Here is a 24,037-nt window from a genome sequence, read left to right on the forward strand (position 1 = left end):
TTCCTGTCTTTTCCTGCCTAGGTGCTGAAGGTGCCTTAGTTATTTTAGGGGTTAAAAGCTGTAGCCACTGATGCGTATATATTAGGCTGTATTCATAGAACACAGCTTGTAGCCTGACTCAAGCTATTACAGTCTAACAACAGTGACCAATAGAAAGAGAAGAAGATCCAAGAAAGCTGAGGTAAGCCCAAACTCTGAAGCAACGTCAAATTAGAAACAATAGCTAATAAGGTGTGTATGGTAATACATCTGGGAATACTAGCATGTACTTCAAGTTTTATATGCTGTTAATTCTTAGGAGGACAGGAAGCAAACACAGTGGTTAACAGCCAAAAGCTGTGAATTTACAGTGATTTCTAACTGGCTTCAGATAGCTCCAGGAACTTGACTAACAAGGTAAATTGTTTTATATTTCTTTTTTAAAAATGTTATTAAGGTTATGAATATTTACACAGTGAGAAGGTGCCATTTCACTGTGTAAATTAGAGATGTTATTCTGTAGAAATAATTTATTTGTCCTTTTTTGGAATGCTTCCAGATAACAGTTTCTGAGGCTGCAAGATCTGTGGGATACTACACTTGTTACTGCTACTAACGATGTTGAAAACTATTAAATAACTACATTTCATATGCAGCAACTTAACAGAGCTCTTAACTTTGCTGGTGCCTTAATCCTATGATAGAATTTACTTTTTATTTAAATACTATTTTTGCCAAAATTAACCTCCTAATTTTGACCAGAATTTTCAGCTGTCAGTCTCTTGCCTCTGCATTGCAAAATACATGCTAACCTTTATCAGCAGGCAAGCAAGATAACAGAGTTTGTGAAGCACTGTTTTTGTGCTACACAAATATTTCCCTTTGGAGTAAATTATTATTGATGATTTTGTTCATCATTTAATAGTGGAAACAGTTAAATAAAGCAAATAATTAATTAAGCAAAACAGATACAAGATGCATGGGTCTATACAATTTGATTTGATTAGGATTTACTTTTTGTATCATTTAGATCAGGCTTTTTTTTTGGCTGTTTGCTTTAGAAAAGAAAATTCATAACTTTGGATATGAAGGAGTGAATGAGGGAGGGGAATGGATTACTCAAACATATTCCCTCCAAGCTTTTTAAGAACATGCCCAACAAACAGCTGTTAAAACACTCTTTGATCTTTCACTTTTCTGTGATGAGAAAAGACTCTAGAAAATCTGATCCAGATGTCATTATATATTAAGAGAGGAAAAACAGAAAAGAGGGTATGATGAATTTTAAAAGGAGGAACACTGAGTACAGTAGTATTTATATCATCATGGTATTGATAGCTTTACTGAAGATGGTACCTTATACGAAGTAGTTTATAGTTCTGTACAGGAAAACTTAAATTTATAATCACTCAATGTCGGAAGAATGATCTGTGGTTTCAGGTTCTTTGGAATGACACTTGCATGAACATCAGTTAAACTGGTAGCCAATGTGGAGTCTAAAGCAAATCGGGAAAATGTTCTTCAACATGTAGCACTGATTTGTTTATAACTCTTATATTACTGTTCAGTTTTTCCTTAACAAGCTATAGGTAATATCACAGAAGACAGAATTTGCTATTTATGAAGGAAATATTATTTTCTATGTAATACGGCTTTGCTAAACTAGTACACTGCTGGAGAGTTCTGTTGAGAGAGCGAGCTAACTGTTTTTCTCCCCTTCCAAGGCAAACAATGTCTCTAAAAGTCTATACAAGCCTTTTGCTCTTATTCTTGGTCAATTCTGTGTGGACTCGAACTGTGAGACAAGTTTATGATGATCTGGATCCTGAGCATTGGTCTCACTACACTTCTGAGTGTCCACGAGAGTGCTTTTGTCCTCCCAGTTTCCCCAACGCATTATACTGTGATAACAAAGGACTTAAAGAAATACCTGCAATCCCAGCAAGAATTTGGTATCTCTATCTTCAAAACAATCTAATAGAAACAGTTTCGGAGAAGCCTTTTGTGAATGCCACTCATCTGAGATGGATAAATCTGAACAAGAATAAGATCACCAACAGTGGAATTGAGAGTGGTGTTTTGAGCAAGCTGAAAAGGCTGCTTTACTTATTCCTTGAAGACAACGAATTGGAAGAGGTGCCTGCCCCATTACCAGTGGGACTGGAACAGCTAAGACTGGCTAGAAACAGAATTTCCAGAATCCCAGAAGGAGTCTTCAGCAACTTGGAAAACCTTACTATGTTAGATCTGCACCAGAACAGTTTGTTGGACAGCGCTCTTCAAAGTGACACCTTCCAAGGACTCAACAATCTCATGCAACTCAACATAGCAAAAAATTCACTCAAGAAAATGCCCTTAAGCATTCCAGCTAACACACTGCAGCTGTTTTTGGACAACAACTCCATTGAAGTGATACCAGAAAACTACTTCAGTGCAATACCCAAAGTGACTTTCCTTAGGCTGAACTACAATAAATTATCTGATGACGGTATTCCCCCAAATGGGTTTAACGTTTCATCTATTCTAGACCTACAACTGTCCCACAACCAGCTCACTAAAATTCCGCCAATCAATGCTCATCTCGAGCACCTTCACCTTGATCACAACCAAATCAAAAGTAAGTGTGCATTGTCAGTGTGGGATCCTAACACGACATAATTATTTTAAAATGTCTACTTAAACACAAAAATGTTCTTTGAAATGAAGAGATCAAAAATGTGCTGTAGATTATAGGGAGAAGAGCAAAAGGACCTCCCACAGGTCAGTTTTCAACTAACGTCTAAAATATGACAAACAAATATGTGCATTGAAGTAATACCAGATGTGAAAAATGTTCATATGCATACAGAAAAAACACTTTGCAAACCAATCAGAAATATGAGTGAATTAAGGAGAATTTGTGCATTCACATTTTGCTATATACACGCTGGTAATCATTTTGTGGGAACAAATTAAGTTTTCCACAGAAAGGCTAGGAGTAAATAAGCAAGAAACAACAATAAAAAAGTGGGTGCAGCAAGTTAGGATATCCAATCCACATCTGTATAACTATTAGATTTTCAAAGTTCCTGAGCATGTTAGAGACTTCACTAAACTCCCAGAATTGCTGTGTGCTCAGTTCTTCTGAGTATCTCTCTGCCCACCTAAATTATGTAATGAGAGCTTAAGGGGAGGCACCCTTAAAACAGAACAAAACGTTGGTTGTAGTCAACACAATCTATTTCAAATACGACTAATTAGAATGTGGATATTGAGTATTTCAGGCTTGAATATCTTCCCCATCTTTTCTTTACTGTGTGCAAAATGCTTACACTTGGGTTTAGTCTTTATGAAAAAATCTTCCTACTGGCATTACAGAAGCTTTGTCCTGCTAAGGTTTGTCTCCTCAAATGTCTTCTAACATTTTCTACTTTGTATAAATGAGACAAGGTTTTGTATCCAAGGCTTCTGCTTGTTGTCATGTCACAGCTCTGCTTCTAGCACTGCTTCCAGATTCATCCAGGTACAGTGGGGATGTTATGGACACTAGGTAAAGTATCTGCTCAGTAAGTCCTACAGTCTTTAAATCCTTTTGTTTCATGCCATAAGCCAAAATCAAAGTGATGACTTTCTATTTATCACTGCACAGAAGGTAACCAAGTCTCTACATTTGTCTTCCTGTCACGGTGATTTAATGGAATAAATGGTTCCTTACTCCTGTTTTGTGTCAGTGTAGTTCACAAGTATACTAAATATAATGGATTGGCTTCTGTATGAAACAAAGACATATGAAAGGAAGATACCTATTAATAATTCAGGTTAATTCACTGCATTTTGAAAAACAACTGTACGAAACCTTGTGAAGAAAAATCAGTTCTGTACAACTGTCACATATTTAAGTGGCCTGCAAGAAGTCTATCAGTTAATTAGAGTTAGGGCTTATGACATGTGTTGTTACTGAACATACTTTATTGCCCACTGGTTACAAAGGGATTTATTTTAATTGGTTCACTGTGAGGCCTCAGCTGCAGACTTTATCTCCTGTCACTTCAAGTGGAAACTAAATTGAAATCAATTGAATGTAACCTGTCCAGTTTAAGAAGCGTTCTGCATCTAGGTAGCATTTAAAGAGCTGCCAAATTATCTTCCTTTTCTAAATGAGTTTTAAGAAGGTTAAAACCATGAAAACCAACCTGTGTAGTATGTGCAAACTCAAGATCTATTTTCCAATGACACATGGGTATCTGTGAGCCTAAATCACAATGGTTTTCCACAAGCCTTATATTCCTTAATGTTTTTACCACTTTTCAAAATTCATTACTGATTTAAGAACAAGACTGCTCTTAATTTTTTTAAAAAAAGTTTTATTCTTAGTAAATACTTATAAGGTAGTCAAAAAATATTAAAAATGGCAACCTAACACCTTAAATGGAATGCAGGTATTATGTAAAGGGTATTCTACCACATAGCATAAATGCTCAAGAGGTAAAGGATAATGACATAGTCTTGATGTGACACTGCTCTAATAGACGATATCTTGAAGGGTCTTTAGGATCACAAACAAGGAATGTAATTCCATCAGGCAGAAGTAATAAGATATGGCATTAATTCTGCAGAATTTTTTTGTCTTCTTAAACCCAAGAAGCTGATGGTCAGTCATTACTGAAGATAACAAATGTAAAAATTTTGAAAGAAAAATAACTGTAAAAGTCTGGATCTGTTTTTTCCACAAAAGGTTCCTTCTGAAAGTTTACTTTTATGTATTCAGTACAAGCTCTTTTTATAAAATTAATTCTCAGACACCCCTGCATACCTGCCAATTGTTGCTTTGTTTTCTCTGTGGTGGTTCATAGCTACACTGCTGACATTATAAGAGCTCAGGCATCAAAATTTCTATGTTAATACTATTTACTTACTTTTTATTGGCTGTTACTGTATAATACCAGTTCTTTGTATAAAGTCTAAGGTCTTATTTCTGCAGAGACCATGCATGAAGATATAAGGCAATATTTAAAGCCCAGTGAAGTCAATGATAGCCTCATCATTGGTCTCAGTCAAACCAGAATTTCCCCTGTGGCCCCTGCCCAAAGGGTCACAATACACAGGGGAAAAAAAAAGTACTTCTAATTTGGAAATAAAATCAACATAAACCCAAAAGTAATTATGGCTACAAAAGACACTTGTTCCATGGCTTTTTAAACCACACATGTTTACGTATTTATTTATGAGATACACATGCAAGACTCTAGGGAGACATTGAATGATGGAAAAGGGAGTGTTAGAAGAAGCAAAAAGAAGAGAAGGCATGAAACAATTATGTAGTGGGTCGGCGAGGGTAAGTAGGTGGTGTTACAGACCTCAAAGGAGCAATAAAAGGAAGTGAACAGCAAATTCACTTTGAGGAACACCAGGAGACTGGGATAGCTCCTTTAAGCTAGTATTATTCCATATGTAGGGAAAGGGAGAAGTTCTTGAGGCCGGTAGCAATGCCAGTCTAAGAGAATCCATTTTAGGATATTTGGAAAGAAACGGTTGAAGTTCCAGATCGTGACTTATTCTCAGACCCCCGCACTATAGCTGGTACTGGCTTCTTTGCTGGAAGAGCCCAGAGGTACATATTTCCTGGCTAATCCATGGCTTCTTCAGTTAAATATTATGTGAAAAGTAGAGAGTCCAACTACTGGACTACAGCGCGTGCAGCTAGAGGTTACAAGAAAAACCAGATCACATATCTATCAGAACATATCTATCTTCTAAATCAACTTGCTTTTTGAATGTTTCTAAATTATGAGTTTTACTTGAAAAGAAACAGAATCTTCTGTGGTTTTTCAGCAGATGTACAGTATGAGGCATTAATGAGAACCTCTTCTGCAGTTTTCCCCTATAGCAGTTCCAGACTCGCATTTTTAAATATTTCACCACTTAACAATACTGTTGACAACAGGTGGAATTAATCTTATTTGAATTAAGCATCCTAGATTGTTGTGTCTAGTTTGGGTTAGTCATACACATCACCTACTCAGTTAATGGAAAGAGATACAATTGCAGAGGGAACACCATCCCATTTTAAGGAGCTGTGAATCACCTTTTGGAAGTTCTTATCTCTTTCTAGAGTTTACAAATAGAGTATAAATGGTTTACATAGACTGAAATTACCCTCCACGTGGATCAGTTTAGGTAGAATGAATTGTACCTGTGTAGATGAACTGCCCTGTCCCTCTTGTTTAAGCAAAATTCAGCGATATACCCATGAACAGAGAAGAGAGAGAGACAGAGAGGCTTTTACTCCTCTGATAGGCTGAGTAGGATTTACTTTTCATGGGAGAACAATAAAAATCCAAACCACTTCATACCACACATCATCAGGATATAACTTCTTCATAGGTGGCCTGTAGTTAGATAACTGCTGCCTCACTTTAAGGCTGGAGTAATTAATTCAGTGAAAACTAATGCAGAGGGATAGTTCCTATGTCAGAGAACACAAAGCTTTAGAACACACATGAAGCTGTCTTGTCTCCTAAGGACAGTAATGCTGGCCTGAAAAGGCAGATATTTTCTGCTACAGTGTTGATTCACTTGTAAAACTTTTAATAAATGTTTTCATAATGAAAGCTCACTCTCAAGCTTTCTGTTTCATAGCTTCATGCATGAAAATAAGCTGTAGCTTGTTTCTTCCAAGAATATCAAATGCTTTACAAACATTAATAACATTTCACAACATAGGCAAAGACATTCTGATATCATGAATATGATAAAAGTCTTAGGTCTTGGCTAACTGGATGTATTTACTCAGTCTCCGTGGAAAAGACGAAGTCCATTTCCAAGATGTTTCAAACCTCTGGGGAGTTTTTCAAAATGGGGTGGGTTTTGGTTTTGGTGGGTTTTTTTTTTCTTTTCTTTTGGGGAAAAAAAAGCCCAACGTGTTTTTTTCATTATAACATTTAACTATTTTTTCAGATTTTAATAAAAGGCATGTGCATATTATCATTGCTAAATATAAAGGGAGAAAAAAAAATAGTAGAAAGCTTTTCTTTTCCTATTTCTGGGCTGCTAAAAAACTGCTCAAAAAAAAATAATGTTACACACACATTCTCCATCCAGCCACATTTTGCGGGTGGTCTGAGTCCAACGAGACCCTCAGACAGTCCAATCACTAAATACCATCTTTTGGTCAAAGGAATTTGATATTTTTGATAAACTTTACTTCAGTGTTTTCTAGAATAAGGCCATTTTGAGGCTGAAACTGGGCAGTGAAACTGAATAGTGAAACAGCTAAAGACGAAATATGAAGAACATTTTAGCCAAGTGGCAGTGCAGAGGTAACTTAAGGGAGACAATGTAAAGAACCCAATCTATTCAACTCTTATGAAAATGGGTAATGATTTAAGCCATAGTTTCAAATTTTATCTGAACTGAAACAAGCTGTGCATGATTTATAAAGAATTTTAAGGACTTGTTGCCTTTCAGATTACAAAGGAAAAAATCCCATTGTGGAAGTTATATTCTTGCTATTAAAACCAACCATACTGAAGAATTTGAGATAACAGGAAAGTACCGATGTTAAAAGTTACAGAACTATAGAAAAAACTGTTCTTATTCAATACTTTTACCATTTTGAATGCAAGACCATCACCGGGCAATATTATCAGCTAAAATTAATGTACTGTCATTGCAGTAAGATGTTCACAATCTCTCAGCATTAACCTTGTTCTGCTCTCTCTGAGGGCAGAGAGCACATACTGCAAACGAGCAGTTACTGTTGCCTAGTTCCCTGTCTGTCCAAGGTAAAATTATGCATCTAGTGGCCTTTATTCATAATTGCAACACATTGGATAGGTGATTCACTGATCTAGATTACATTGTGTTAAGATGTTTTTTTGCTTGATCAAAAGAGCAGTTAATTGTTAATTTGACATTTTCCAGCTTTGATAGGAGCAAGTGTCTCCCCTGCAAATATCAATGGAAGCCTGTCTTATTTGTTTTCTAAATAAATTTTATCTTCATTAATTTTTCCCATGGAAATTACCTAACATGTTCATCTATATTTTCAGGTGTCAATGGTACTCAAATATGCCCAGTCTCAATTGCCATAGCAGAAGACTATGGTTTTTATGGCAACATCCCTCGCCTCCGATACCTTCGCCTGGATGGAAATGAAATTCAACCTCCAATCCCATTGGACATCATGATATGTTTCCGACTACTTCAGGCTGTTGTCATCTAAAGATATGACAGTGTCACTCTTATGGTGTGAGAGTTCTAAGATACAAGTTTTGCTGGAATGAAACTTGTCCTAACTCATAAATCAAGAACTAACAGCTTTATTTTGACTTTAATTTTTACTTTACTTGCATCTTTTCTATGGCTGAAAAGATTGTTCTTCTTTCAGAAGAGATTTAAGATGGATATCAAACATGCTTAACATTTTACCTAAGAATTCCTTATGCGAATATTTTGAAAATCATCTGTGTAAAATCCCAGATACTCTAAAGCAAATTCTTGTCTACTCCATCTTTCTTGTCAAATGCTACGTCTACCCTGTTATCATTGCTACAGACAAGTTGTATTTCCTTATTTTGTTCCATAGTACCTACCACAATGAATTTGGATGCACTTGGCTAAATATTTATGCTAGAAAAATCACAAGTTGTATGACTACTAGTTATCAGAAGGGCCACTGCCTTTTTTAAGATAGTGACCAATGGTGAACAGCCACTTAACATGTAAATAACTCATAAATTGCTGTCATCCTTTGAAGACTGATACTCTTAAACCATGAAGTATACGAGGCTCAAAGTCCAAAGCAATATACTGAATACGTATTGTTATATGGATTCATTCAGTGTATGATTTCAGAATTGGAATACACAGATCTAATTCAAATCCAGCAACAAGGGAATGTGAGATGAAATCTTGGTCTGTCAAAATGCCAATTTTCTGCTGTTTGATTCTTCAGTATTCCATTTCTAGTTTTAACACCATTTCTTTCTCTAGCTTTGGGATAGTAACTGAATATTTGATTCATTTTAGTTTCCACAGAGATACAACCAAGAACAGTAATGATTACATATTTCATAGACTAGGTACTTCACAAAAAAATGGGATGGCTAGTTAATATAACGATGATAAAGAAAAAATTAAGAAATTAAGAGATACATTCCTTCCCAGCTATTTACTGAATTAGCCAAATAATTGCATAGGAATTGTATCAGTTTAAGCAAATACAATCAACTCAGAGCAGTATTTAAATATCTGCCAATCCATTTAAATGCACATAATAACACTGGATTTTAGACAAGTCCAGTTATTCAGAACACAGCACATTCAAAATGTACTAAAAAGGGAGATATCAGCAGGCATTTTTTCATGAAATGTGGTTGGGTTTTTTTCTGTTTTTATAGGATAATATTGGGATTTCAATAGTCAACGTAAATATTAGAGTCAACTATTCACTAGGAGAGTATCACATTTTTATTTCTGATAGCACAACAGACTATCCATCAGTCAATTATTTTAGTCTTTTATTTGTAGATAGAAGCAATTAGTTGCTCTTTGATAGCTTGCATCTATTTCTAACATTTTAAGACTGGCCTCAGTAGGAAGCATGTAAAGACTATGCATGTGGTATAATTTTTTCTTTGAAGATGAATAATTTTCCTAAAAGTAGATTTCTAAAAGGGTTGAGAACTGCAATTTCTAACACTCAGTCTCTTTTTACCTGAAAATCAGGCCTTATTCTGCTGCACTGCACTTGTGGAAATAGCCCATTACAGAAAACCATCATACAAATAACCCATTCAGAAAACCTGTCACAAGATTTATTTCTGCAGTTCTTTTTATGTGATTACTGACAAACTTCTGCCATTCTAGCAAAATATTTTCTGTACCTCTGTGTTCACCCTATATGAAAAAATACATATTTAAAAATTCTATACAATATGTATGCATGTTTACCTATGTTCTTTACATAATAATAGCATAGTAATTTATTTTTGGGGGGAAAATAATTATGTGACAATACTACTAATTAAATTATAACAATAATTATGTGCTTGTACTTGGAAATCACTTTCTACTTTAATCAAAGAACAAATATACATACTCCAAAGTGAATATTCACAGGCTTATATGCATATTATTACCATTGTTTACAGTTCTAACTGATTGCACAGCAAAACATCATGAAGTTCTAGCCAAAATTTATGACCCTTTTAAGCAGTATATACACGTTAAAATAGAAAAGACTAACCCTTCTCCAAAGAGTTGTCAAGCTTATATATGAGAAGTGATGGTATGTAAAATCATATAGGGATACTGGAGCATCAAGGTACTCAATCTTCTTGATTCGGACATTATGTGATGAAATCAGGGTCACATAATCTGATGAAATCACTTTTAGCAGTTATTTTCCATCAGCTGGCCTGATATTAATGGATTTTTCCAATCCACTGTAGGGTGGAAAGCCTTATAAATTAGTTCTTCAAAGGTCAGTACTATCTTATGGAACAATCTTTGGCCACATGCAGATCTCTGCTCAAAAGTTGTCCCTGTCAAATCCTGTCTGATCTGAGTGAAGATAAAAATTTATGACAACCTGGGACAAACATGCTGCTGCCAAGTGCTCTGTGTTTTACACCTTTGATGCCATCTGCTGACTCCACTTCTGGGTACTGTTTAATAAGGAGAAAATCTTAGGTGTCCTAATTTGTCCCATCTTAATTCCCTCTCCCAGAACCAGCAGAATGAAAAGCAGTTATGTTACTGCAGTGACCTTCACAAGATAAATCAGCCCTGGCTGGGGTTTGAGCTGCTTTAGCGCATGAATGTGTCTATTTGCAACAGTCAAAATGTTCATAAACATTCTGGGAAAGTCGGTGAAATTTCTTCTCAGTTTACAATAAAAGGCCTAAATTGCATTATTGTGTGGAACTACACAATGTAGGCTTCCAGCCACACCTCATTCAAACCATTTGTTATGCCAGAAGACTGTAAAGGAAAATGTAAAACACAATGTCCTTCTCCCTGTGAAGAGAGTCCCTAAAACAATGTAAAAAGCATCACTGTGCTTGAAAGTCTGACGTTAATCCCTCCTAATCCAAGATTGCTCTAAGACTTCCCACTGATATTTCCTGGTTCAGAAAAAATTGCACTCTTTCACTGCAAGGAGGGAGGAACAGACTTCTCAGCTGTCCTGTGTGAATCCACAGCTGGCTTCATAAAGCTGACATTTGCTTCACTTAGTTATCAGAGCACATCACAAACAGTTTTGAATGGAAGAACATGTACAGAAACAAGTATATTTGCAAGTGTGAGAAGTTGAGAGCAAAGGAGGTCACCTTAAACATATTGCAGTTGTGGTCAATTGGTAACCAAACCACAAAGACCAAGTGCTTTGCCAGAAATGCATATTACATTAATTTTGAAAATATGGTTATCAACACAGATGTGTTATCGCCTCAACCTAGGGTATAGAGAGTTGCTCTGTAAAGAAAAGCATTAAAGCAAAGTGAAAGGCTCAAGAACTAAGAAATATCCAGATGTTTTTGACATGTCTGCCAGCTTGATTGGAGGCTGGATGCTGGATCTATCAAAAGACTGTGTGGTTTTATAATGCAGCTGGCTCTGCAGGAAAAAAAGTCCTTTATAGATGCTGCCAGCATAGTTAAAAAATCAACAATATGCATGAATCTCCCTGCTCCATGCTCTTCTCTGTTATTTTCTATTTATTTCTCAATATTCCAACTGTTGGCTACCACTTTCTTCTTCAACATTTTTAATGAGAAACATTACCACAACAATCATCTGCAGATGCCATTGACCACAGCAGCTTGTATGGCACTTGAAGGAAGAAACACAAACACTAAGAGGTAAAAATTTTGAAGACAACTAGCAAGACAGTTTGCATGTTTGTAATTACTAAGTCCAACACATATCTTGTGTCACTGAAGGGATTTTCATTCACCCTTGCTGCACCCAAATGGTTTCTAATATTTGTCACAAATATTTGCTGTCATTTTTCCAGCCTAGAAAAAATATTTGGTGATATTATATTGCAACTAGTTCTGTTATCTACCTGGAATCAGATTACTGTAACACCTGAACTGCTGTGTTGGTTGTTGAACCAAGCTAATGTTCCACTTCTGCCATGTGTGGCAGAGGATCTTTGACACTGCTGAAGTCAGCAAGTAAGCATCCTCCTCTTGGCTGAAAGTCTCCTATGTAAGTGAATCACCCACCCCCCACTCACCCACCCTTGAATTGCTTACCCTTTTAAACATAAAGGCTACCTCTACAAGGCACCACACAGTCTGTGTAATGATAGGAGTAGTACTAACCACTTCAGATCAAGCGTATGAAGCATCATTTGCACCATGTTCTGCCTTAGCTAATTTACCTTCTTCCCCATTAATGGAGGTAATATTGCCTCTTGGTCCTGCGCTTGCTCTGTCAGTGCTAGTTCCAACAAATACGTACTGTAATGAATTTGAAACCTTTCCCAATACAGTTGTTTCTTACACTCCCTGCTTTGTTGCCAACACTCTGGATATTCTTTTTTGGCATTATCTCTGGGTATTACTGTTTCTGTCCTTGTTTCTGTAGCATATGCATTAGACCAACCTATCTGCCTATTACCTTGATTTAGTTTTGTTTCTTCAGTGTCTTTTAGCTTCAGCATGTTTATGCATGCTGTGCTAATGGTTGGTCTGATTTCATCTGTTCCCTGGAAGCTCAGTGCATCTGGGTTTCTCTAGAAGCACCATCCTGACTGCCACACACGTACTGCGGCAGAACAGCATGCCCCGTTGCTCACAGAATTCATACCTCCTCCTACGCCTGTGCACGGACCCAGGCTGATGGTGTCACATAGATAAAGTATATCTGGAAATCTCTTTTCCAAGGATTCCTTTTCCTTCCCCCATTCTTTTTTATAAGAAAATTAGTGAAGAAACTGGAATCATCCACAAACAAGACCTGTTCCTAATTAGGGGCAGCGGAAATGAAATTTACATGTAGAATCAACAGCTTCAAGTTAAATTAGGCTTTTTCAATAAATCATTTATTCATTAAAATGCTCTATCACAGTTTTTATAAATAATTAGAGAATTCAGAAGAAATACACAAATGGCTTCAGCAATGGGAAAGAAAAAAACCCCAACCAACATGTATACTTCTTTTTTGAATAATCATGTTGCTAAGACATCCATGTAGCATTATATGCCCTTCTCTAGGTAATGAAACCCTAGAACTTGTCTGAAATCATACTCTAGCTACTAGGAAGCCTATCTCAAGGATGCTAATCTCGTTGTGATGCTTTGCTTTGTTTCAGGACTTGAAATAATCACCGAATCTCTATCCTGGCAGTGAGGATAGCCATCATGGTATTATAGGATCTAGGCTCAAATCCTTGTCTGAATCAGAAGCAGAATGAATTGAAGTGTACATTTTTCTCTCTAAGGAAGCTGTTTTGAGCACCAGACTAGAGGTTCACTCTGTTTTGTGAGTCCTAAGATTTGTTTCTTTTAATGACTGGAACAGCTTCAAATGAAAAAGACTGATAGCATCCCTTCTCATCACGGCTTAGCAGCAGAATGGCAGGAGTTACACCTAAAGAAGCTGCTAGACACAGGGCCCCCAAATTCCATGCCTCTAAATTACTGGCCAAACGGGGAAGCAAAATCTCTTGGTGAAGATTTTCTCTGAAGATCACGGTGTTTTGGATCTTTTAAAAAGCTGGTCATTGATATGTTTATTTTGGTTTGGTGTAAGCTCTGTAACATTCAATTTAATATACAATATATAAACATGGTGTGAGGTTTATTTTCCATTTCAAAAAGAAAATAGAAAAATATTTAATTCTTAGGCAAATAAACATAAATATTTTTTATATTGGTCTGACCATCAAACAAACAGAAAAGCCACTTTTCTGTTCTTGAGCCAAGATTGCCATGCTTTCCTTTTTTCCTCTATTTTTTTTCTCTTAAATTTGCATTCTGTCTGGTATCACATAACAGACAAATCAGGTATGGAAGAACATTAAGAATGTTTTCAGCTGCAATATTACATATGCTTCTTATTCTCCTCAAAGTGTTAATAAGTCTCATGCCTGTATTTTCCTGCTTTTGCAAGCTCTGCGTACAGGCCTCCTTTTTTGTGCTGTTTCAACCGCAGTTACCATCAGTGTTTGTGCAAGATACCTGTGCAGGAAAGAAGCGCTCCCAGGGATTCAAGGCTTTCTGTGGTGCCTGCTTTCCTCATACTTGACACCCACCTCTTGACCATACTTGACTGCCTACCTCTGAAGCTCTTGTGGGGTTTATTCATGGTGGTTTAATACTGCCTCGATACTGGGATTTCTCCCAGTGTTGGTACTGTGAAGGATGGAGCAGGACAAGTCTCATTGCTGCTGGGCTGCCTCTAACATGGGCCATCCGGGCTGATGGAGGAATGACAGCCCGTGCGCCTGGTGTCTGAGGAGCTGAAGCAGCTGTCCTGTAGCTCAGGCTTATGAAGCAGTTACATTGAGTGGTAGGAATCAACACAAGAAAGAGGTTCAACAACTAAATGAAGCATATTTTGTTACAAACGAGCAGAACAGAAAATTGTCCAGCACTAGATAGATGGAGATGGACATGTAATTGGAGCAAACTGTCAGACTGACAAGTACATGCAAATACTTGTATAGGTGAGAAACAGAGAGAGAGAGACAACAATTAGCTCTATCTGGCTGAGGATTAACGATGATGAGAAAAAAAACCAACAGCTTTTTTTAAACTGTTTCAGACTTGGAGGATCCCAATTCTGATGGAAATCCAAAAGCCCACCTGATGCATTCTGCCTGGCATATTTGGCCCTATAACAATCCTATAAAATTTAGGAAAAAACCCGACCTAAATCTTCGGTATATCTGCCATGCTTTCTGTTAGCAGACATACAGAACTGCTCGGTGAAATACATTTTCTTTCACAGGCAGACCTTAACCTTCAATGTGTCAAGAAGTAATCTGGAGACATTTCCACAGCCTCATCTATATCAGTGTCAGCAAACAGTCCCCTTTAGGTGAGAGCTGCATGCACTCTGGAGGGCAAAAACACTTCTACAGTCATTGCCTTGTTCCTTTCCACGTTTCCTTCAAGCAGTCATCCACACAGACTGAACTGCCTGAATGTCCATGAACTACCTGCAGAAAAGACACCCCAGTTCTTGCACTTCCATTTCCACAAGGGAGTCTGGAGGCTGAATGAGGAGCAAGGGAAGGAAGGATCCTGGTTTGGCTGGGGAAATTTTCATGGCAGCCCCTGGTGACTGGAGACATGAACCAGGCTTCTTGGATTGGTATGTCTAAACAATGTTGGGGGCGGGGCAACCTTAAAACAGGGGATTCTTCTTAATTAACTTTTGGGTTTTAAGCTTTCACAGGGTTCGTAAAACTGTACTTTATCCATGTGCAACAGAACTAAAAATTTCACTGACTTTTAACCAAAGCTGAAATTCTCTGTAATCAGTGACTTGAGGAACAGAATTTTCACATTGCCACTACCTCAGCCTCACCTGGCTCGGTGCCATTTCTCACTGAGCCTATGTAATGATCTCCTGTAGCTTCCTTCCGAGTCATGCTAGCTCAAGTCATTAGTGCAAATGGAAGAGAGATCTTTGGAAACCTATGCATGAAGCTTGGGCAGTTTGTTGCTAAGTCATAAAACCAGAGGGACTTCAGAAGGAAGAAACAGTTGAAAGCTGTGAATGCAGAAATGGAAACTTTTTCCCCCAAAACTGGCTCTTTTGATTGCAGTGACTGAGTTAACATTTGCAGAGTTTTCTGATAGTGTGTAATGATTTGTCTGTTCCCGTTTACCTTCTCAGAGGTAAACAGTAGGTTGGTGACACAAACAAGTTTGTGACATTATTTTTTTTTTCCATACAGACTATTGTGATCAGATCTAAACAGTCATCAATCAGCTCTTCTAGGTCTCCAGAAACTGTTTAGACATAGCAGTTCAGGCACAGCTCAGCAGTTAGGAGTGTTGCTGAAAGCTGATAAAAAACATATCCTTTGGTTAAAACAAACAAACAGACAACCCACACCAAAAAAAACCAACTCTCCTTTGAAAGTTGTAATCTTTTCAGGGAGAATATGTCAAATACTCAAATAGATTTCATTAACCTTTTCATCATTTTATAAACCATTTCCGTAACAGTTCTGATGAATTCATGAACCTTAATTAAAGAAAATAAACTCTGAACAGGCATATCTTACCATCAGCAGACAATTTGAAATGTTTTAGATAAATCTTTTCACATTGATCTGTTAGAAGACACATTTCATATTGAATATTTGCATCTCATTAAGTGAAAACACATTTCTAAATTGTCCCTGCTCTCTGTGTGTGTAGATACACATTTTAATTTTAAGATTTTTTTCAAATTCAACGAAATTCCTGAAGAACTGGGAATCACCTGAGCTGGTGGCTGCAGTCTACTTGCTTGCTGGCTGGGAATGGAAATTCCTATTCTTTCAAGAGAGTAAGACCTCAGAGCAAAGCCTCTTCACTTGTCTAAAGATGAGTGAGACATGCTGAAGCTCTGTCCTTTCTACAGCTTAAAAAAAAAAAGCAAAAAAAAAAAAAAAGCTGAAAGCACTGCTCATACAGCCCTTGACTAGAATTAGGTGGTGCTTCCCCTTCTGCATCACAAGGTCATGGAGTTTTGTTGTCAGTTGTTGTTAACTGTGAGGATGTACAAAATAGTGTGGAAAGGGAAGTGATGTGATAAAGCCTGGTCATATGAACAAATGGGAAATCACAGCCAATGTGGCTGTGAATGGTATTTCTTACTTAGAAAGGTATATTAGCTTTTGCCACATTGATAGTCTTTTCCACTTGAAAAAAATCCTCTTTTACAGTATTGTAGTTGTGGAAAAACTGCCTGCTTAGGGACAGTTCTTAGAGATCTCAGAAATCTGTGCAAGACCTTCAGCTGTAGTTGGTATAAATTTTACACAGTATTTCCAGATATATGAAAAGGTTTTTGTTGCAGCCTACCTCTGGCCAAGTAATAAAACAACTCATCATTTGTCATGTCACCAATATAACCACAATTTGATGATAAGGAAGGAGACAGAGGAAATCAAATACTAGAAAAAGATGAGAGATGTGAAAAAGAAGACCACGGAGGGAAAAGAATATCAGGAATTTGGGATGGAGGATAAAAGATAAAGAAGGAAAATAAGACAATTCGGAAAAGAAGGAAGCTTGAGAGATGCCTGTTTGGGCATTCCTTTGCATGAGAGGAAAAGGAGGGGGAAGGAGATACAATGAGCTCAGATACTTTTTGGGAGAAAAACTGAAAACCTGGAACTTGGAAACTACTGATCTGCAATGCCTTTTGTAGCAGTGGTCGTTCTTAAAACCTGAGACTTATAACGTCTCAGCCTAGTCTAGCGTTACCTCTTTTGGGATCTGGCAGGACACCAACAGCTAATATAAAGTGTTTAATATTTGTAATGCTGTCTAAAGCACTGTGATTAATATGTAATCCAACATTTGAGCCCTATCCAAACACAAAGAAACAGTGCTGATGTGAAAATAACACCCATGAGCTTTCTTCAGATCATGCATTACTGTATTCTGTGCACTGTTTCATGATGATGTAGAGTTGCCTTTTAGAATGAATTCCAGAAGGAATATCATAATATGCCACAACCATGAATTTTGTTAAAGATTTGTTGGAAACCACATGAAGAGGCATTGTCAGCTGGCAAATCAGCTCTGCAGTGTTCTCAGGCTTAACTTTTATCTTGTAAACCATATGCTTCTCCATGTGCTTAGTTTTATCAGCTAATGTTTCAGACACTGGCTGATACAAGATCCATGGTCTACTAATTTTCAGTGGCATGCTAACTTATTGGGTTTTTCAGAAGTCCTATGGCCCCTTAAATACTTTCAGGTGCTGAATCATGGCTCAGATGTACTACAAGCACAAAAGTAAAGTTGTGTTTCTTGCTAGCCTCCACTTAATATCATACAATGAAAAAACCTCTCATTTTCTCTAGGAATACCAGGAAAAAGAGTGTCCATGCTGAAGGAGAAAAGTCAGCATTGGGTGGTTACAGCAAAAATGTTTAAAGAAGTTCTAAGTACAGTCCCAACACAGGTTAATCATAAAATCTTTGACATCACTGCTCTTGTGAATGGGATGGCTTTGTAAATTCATCTTATTCATGACCCATAGACAATTGGATACTTAATCTTTATTAATACAGACAATTCAGATTGCAGAATATCAGAAATCCAAGTTGCAGCAATTTTTTCACTGGACAAGAAGTTATGTTTCCAGATAAATATTGTTCAGGCTTTCTTTTTTCATTCTTTCTTAACAGCAGATAAACATCTGATGCTTTGAGGTTCCAGGAATTTAAGAGGGAATTGCTTATTAAATGGATAGATTGGGTTACTTTGGTCCCAAACGGATTCTGGTCAACAAATCGACAGTGAAAACAGCAGCACTGTTTCAAAACAGCCATGACAGCAATAGCAACAAAATTCAGCTGTTCCCTCACCCTGGACTAAGAAGTCACTGAAGGAGCCGTTCCCAGACAGTGAGGGTGACCTTATGGGCTCCTATTAAAAAACGAAGAGAAAAGAAAGGGGTAAAAGGGGAAAGAAAGGGGTAAAAGGCAAATTGTGTGAACTTCCCTATTCCCTACTTTAACATTATTGAGAACACTGTAAAGAGAGGTTAACTTTAAGGGCTGAATTTCAGTGACAAACAGGAGGGAAAGCTGAGAAGAAAGGACTCAATTGCTCTCATATCAAAGCCCTTTACCCAAAGTATTACTTTAGGGCTCAACCTTAACACGACATTTTTATTTCAATACATAATCTAGTTAAGGAAAAAAAAATATTCTGGATCATGCATTCCCTCTCCACATCTACATGTCTGCTTGCCAGAATCCCACAGTGCTAGGCTTGTTCTTTGTGTCAATAGCACATGATTGAGTGATATGTATGCTCGTTTCAGTATGTTGCTTTCCAATTAAATATATGCGTAGGACGCAAACGAAATGTACTGTGTACACGTAAGACATAAGGTAGAGGAAGAGGCACAAGAGTGAATAAAAGATATTATTAAATGGAGACTTTCATGAAACTGGTTTTAATTAGAAAGAAAAAAAAAAAAAGATTTTAGCCATAATCAGTGCTTCAAGCTATTCCGGAAATAATCCAAGGGAAATGAAATGAGAATGAGGTACATGAAAGCTTCTGGGTTTGCAATAGTAACAGCTGTGTCTAGAGAACCTGGACAATGATGCTTCTTATTCAAATATGTCTGTTTTAAATAGTATTTTCAATTCAAGCATACATCTCTGTCCATTAAAACAAAGAAAAAATCCAGTGCTAAACAGCATATGATCTTCAGTAAACAACCTTATAATCAAACACCATGTAATTAGTGCAAGAATTGAATGCCAAAAATATGTTGTGATTCCATGAAATGTACCCTTAAGGATTTGTGAAAAAGAATAGATATTCTAGGACCTGTGCCCATTTATCCCATTCTGTTCCACATGAAAGAAATTATATTAAATCAACTGAATATCTGGAAAGAATTAAATCATCATCTCTTATTGGCAAGCCTAAAGGAAAAAATCACAAGAAAGCACAGTTTTATACAATAAAAGTTCTCATGTTTCATGGAGTTGAAGAGAAAAAAAAAAAAAAAAAAAAACTGCCAAAGGGAAAGGTTTTGTTGCCGTTGGTTATACTTCCTAGACAATATGTTATGGAGTACTCCTCTGTTCCCTTTTATTATCTTTATTCAATGATCTAAAGTTGCAGACATAGAACCCAGACTTCTTTAAATGAAACCATTTCAAACTATCGCAGAAAGTCCTATGGGAACAAACTCTTCTCTCTAGCAGCTGATACAGTGACAGTCTATTGGCACTATACAGTAGCAACCAAAACAGACTGGTCCTCTCAGCAGGGTTCTTTTTAATGATAGAAATGTCTGGCTTTTTTACTGCTCTCGTTCTGTTTAAAGTAGCATGTGGGCCAAAATCTGCCTTTGTTAATGGTGTGTCAGAGGTGCAAATGAAAGCAAGGACTTTCTCCAGCAGACTAAGCTCACCACGGGCTCCAAATGATTTACCTCAGAGATGGCTTTGGTTCAGTAATGGCATTTTACAAGTCACACTGCACTGTTCTTTAATTTCTATTTAGTTTTGGCATAATATACTTGCATATTAGCTATCATTAAACGACCACAAAATGTTCAGGGCTCAACTTTCACTTAATCTGCACTCTGATGTGAAAATATGATTTTCACCGGCTGAGGCTGTGTCCCTCAGACTTTACTAGGGAGAAGGCATAATCTATGAATACTAGAGATTACAAATGACTTGCACACTTACAGGTCTGCATATAAGATAAACTGAAATTTCTATTTTCCTTCCAGAAAATGATTGTGTGAGCAATTGGTGGTTCAGCATCTTATTTATGGATTTAGCAGCAACATCTGTTCCTGGGTGTCCTCCTATGTCTCAGATCATTCCTCAGTAGGCCTTAGTCCTTCCCTCACTCTCTTCCATGCTCTGCTGGTCTCCTGTTGCTCATTTTCCTTAGACAAGTAAATTTATTCATACTACTTGATCTTTAACCTCTGTGGTGAGGATTCCCCAATCTCCTGCTGAAGGCTATATTAAAGAAACTAGAATTTGGAATGGGAAAAGATGAAGCTTATTCTTTTTATTCTGTAATTCTCCACAATGCTCTCCATGTGTCTTCCTTACTGCTACTAATTTCTTCCCCACTCTTCTTTTGGACCCCTCCTTCTTGCTGTGGTCTGACTTTTGTCACTGCATGCTATACTCTTTGCTGTGTCTGGCCTATTATTTGTATCTGTGGCTTTTGTCAGTACATTTATAAATCTCAGTTATTATAATCTCTTATTTCCAGTCTTTGGTACAACAGTTCCTGTATTTTTCCTTCTCTTTCCTCACATGTGATCATACAGATACACTTCATACATTAAAAATATAAAGTTTCAAATCATCTTCCTTGCTTAGCATTTTGACCACATCAGGCTGTAGCTGAACATTTCCACTTATTCCCTTTTTCCAGCTGATGAAATTCAAGCTTCTGATCTTCAGGTAGGACTTGTTGATTTGGAGCAAAAATCCCAGTTACTTGCTATCACATAATCCAATTCATATATCTCTGTGATTTTACACTAAAACCTCCAAAGGCTTTTCACTGTGACTGGACAGTTGCTCCAGAATCTATTGCTCTTACAGTTAGAAAACTTTTAAGCTCCCACCTGAATTTATACGTGGCTGATGTAGGCCCTTTTGCGGTGGTGCGAGCAGAGGTTGGTTTTTCCAGTCACTTGCAGTGGACCAACTCACTATCAAAAGGAATCAGCAAAATAACTGTGGGCATCTGGGCAAACAGCACTATAATCACCACATTGCTCATCAAAGGACAGAAGCAGAAAGAAAGCACCATTTATACAATGAAATTTAACACTGTTTCCTTTGTGCTCGGATGGAGAATTTTCCTCTGGACCAGAGCTGGAGTAATTTGCTCAGTCTAAAGCTGGATGAATCTGGATTAATCTGGCTTTCCTGACTTCAGGAAACTTGCACAAGCTGAAATTTTGCCACATGTGATTCCCTCACATGTTTATCGGCACAACTTTGTGTGAAAACAGGACATTAGCAATCTTGAAATAGCACTGGGACACACTACATCTGCCGTTACTTTGAACCCTAAAAACTTTCCTTTTCCCTTCTGTGTCTCATGCAGTCCTTGTGTATTTTCCCAACTCTTGCTTAGATTTGGTTTGTCTCTTCTGATTGATATACAGTAGCAAAATTTCACTCAACTTAGAATTTGACCTGTATTTAAGCTGTACTGGCTGTGCTAGGTGGAAAGTCTTTCCTCAGCTAACTCTGATCCTGTTTCTGTGAATGGCAGCACAGAGATGACAGAGTTCACGGAGCAGAGACCACATAGTAACTTGTTGCAGATGGTGAGCTGAGCAAATGCTGATTGCAGTTTAATTTTAAGCGGTGAGAATTAATGGCACATTGTGCAGGCAATGAAGCAAAACAAAGAACCCCCCCTAAAAGGCAATCCTGCAAATCAGACATTTTAAGGTCATTTAATTACACTATCTTGAGGTTCTGTGAAGCTACCAGGATCTGTCTGTCTCTGTGTGTGTGTGCATAAATTAGAAAAACACATTGGGAAAACACCACATACATTTCAAATAGAAACTGACAAGTGCTGTTTTAATACTTCAGTTCAACCAAAAATAATCACAAAATATTAATTTAGGTATTTTTCTTGGATATTTGCCTTTAAAAATATGATTGATGTCTGACCTGTAAAATGGCAGACAAATTTATAAGTCTCTCTTCAACCAGTGATAGCTTCCTTTACTGTCATGCTAACAGCAATCTGCACTTTTGCTGAACTGCTTTCTGGTTTAATGTTTTCCACAAGATAATAGTTTTTTAAAATATGTTTTCTAAATATTTAACTGATAGAAATAGAGGTCTGGCTAACATTGTATTTCATTCCTGTTTACAGTCACATTGCTTTATAGATAATAGAAAAAACACCATCATAATTCTAACAGCTAAAGAAAATTAATATTTTTCCTTAAAGCCTATGAAAAAAAAATTAGATTCTCACATTCTTTGTGCATTAGTGTCTCAAAGAACATGTTCCCAAGCCTACTCAGAAAAGAAACAGTTTAAAGCAGAAATTCAAAGCAAATAAAGAGACATATTGGCTGAAGGGTGGTGTGTCTCATATTTGCAGTGCCAGAGGTCCTGGAGTCAGACTGTGGTTAGCCATGGCACAGGCCAGCTATGTCTGTCTCACTGTGCAACTGGCTCAGTCACTTCTGCCCTATGTTCCCCGACTGAGTACCCACTGCCCACGCTCCCCACTGCCTGCCCCAGTTCCTACTGTGCCTTTCCACTGTGCCAGCTGAAGCTGGCTGGTTGCTGTCGACTGGAACCAGGCATTCAAAAGCTGGAAAGAGCCTGAAATGCTCTGTTGTAGTTGGGGCTGGATCATCTAACAGGAGTCATGCTCTCTCAGAAGCTCTACTGAGAAATACGTCTTTGGGTTTAGCCTAGTCGCTGCCCCATCAGAGACCTGGCGCTGCTGTGGGCGTAGGCATTGCATTACTCAATCTACCTGCATGCATCTGTGAAGCAGGATGGTCTTCCCTCTGTCACAATAACTAACCTGTGAATGCTGTCTTTTGCTAGGAGGAGCACTAAAGAGGGCTTCTAAAGCTGGTGTACCTTCTCCCTTCCCCTTCCTTCCACTCCCTGGTGCCATGAGTCATCCTGCAGGTCATGGTGGTGAAGCTGTTTCCCTCATCTACAGCTTGTCTAAAAATCTTGGTACCATTCATGACACTGGACACTGTGGAGCAAGCCTGGAACGTGGCACTTTTTGTTTGTTTCTTTGTTTGTTTTGGGGTTTGTTTTTGTTTTGGTTTTTTTTGGTTTTTTTGGTTTTTTTTTATCAAATATTTCAAAGCCGTAAACTGCTAGACTGCTAGTTAACAGAAAAATTTCCATAGAATGAAGACTGTTTAAAAAAAATAAAAAATAAATAAAGCAACGAAAAACCTTTTGCTAAAAAAGCCCCCAACAAATTAAAATATAGTCATTTCAAAAAATCATTTCCATGTTATTAATGTGAAGAAAAATTATAGACAGTCAGTTGGACTGGCAGTACCAATCCTGCTGAAGTTCAGGTCAGTTCTGAATATAGTGACGGATCTGTTTTGCTACAATCAGTTTCAACTGTCACCTGCAGCTCTATTTTACAGTCTCTGTATTACAAGTAAGTTCATTAGAAAAAGAATCCTCTTTGCAGACCTGCATATTTTGAAACTCCTAAACATAGGGTTACAATTTTAATATTTTATAAAATCCTATGAAATACATTCCAATACTATATACATCTTATTCCTGGCTTTTGCAACAGGATAACTATAATTAAAAAAAAAAAAAAAAAAGTTAAGTTTTAAGATGAAACACCTTTTTTTTGTT

At 37.3% G+C, this 24,037-nt stretch overlaps 1 protein-coding gene across 1 annotated transcript; it reads left to right on the forward strand.

Moving 5' to 3' along the window:
• The first annotated feature begins 258 nt into the window (after nt 1-258).
• KERA (keratocan) lies at nt 259-9,956 on the forward strand. Its single transcript, XM_027794275.2, has 3 exons — nt 259-396; nt 1,704-2,596; nt 8,010-9,956. Exons 2-3 carry the CDS (start codon nt 1,711-1,713, stop codon nt 8,180-8,182), a joined length of 1,059 nt encoding a protein of 352 aa, XP_027650076.2. The 5' UTR covers nt 259-396; nt 1,704-1,710; the 3' UTR covers nt 8,183-9,956.
• The last annotated feature ends 14,081 nt before the right edge of the window (nt 9,957-24,037 follow it).

The sequence above is a fragment of the Falco peregrinus genome, chromosome 6 (genome assembly GCF_023634155.1).
Source record: "Falco peregrinus isolate bFalPer1 chromosome 6, bFalPer1.pri, whole genome shotgun sequence".
NCBI classification, from domain to species: domain Eukaryota; kingdom Metazoa; phylum Chordata; class Aves; order Falconiformes; family Falconidae; genus Falco; species Falco peregrinus.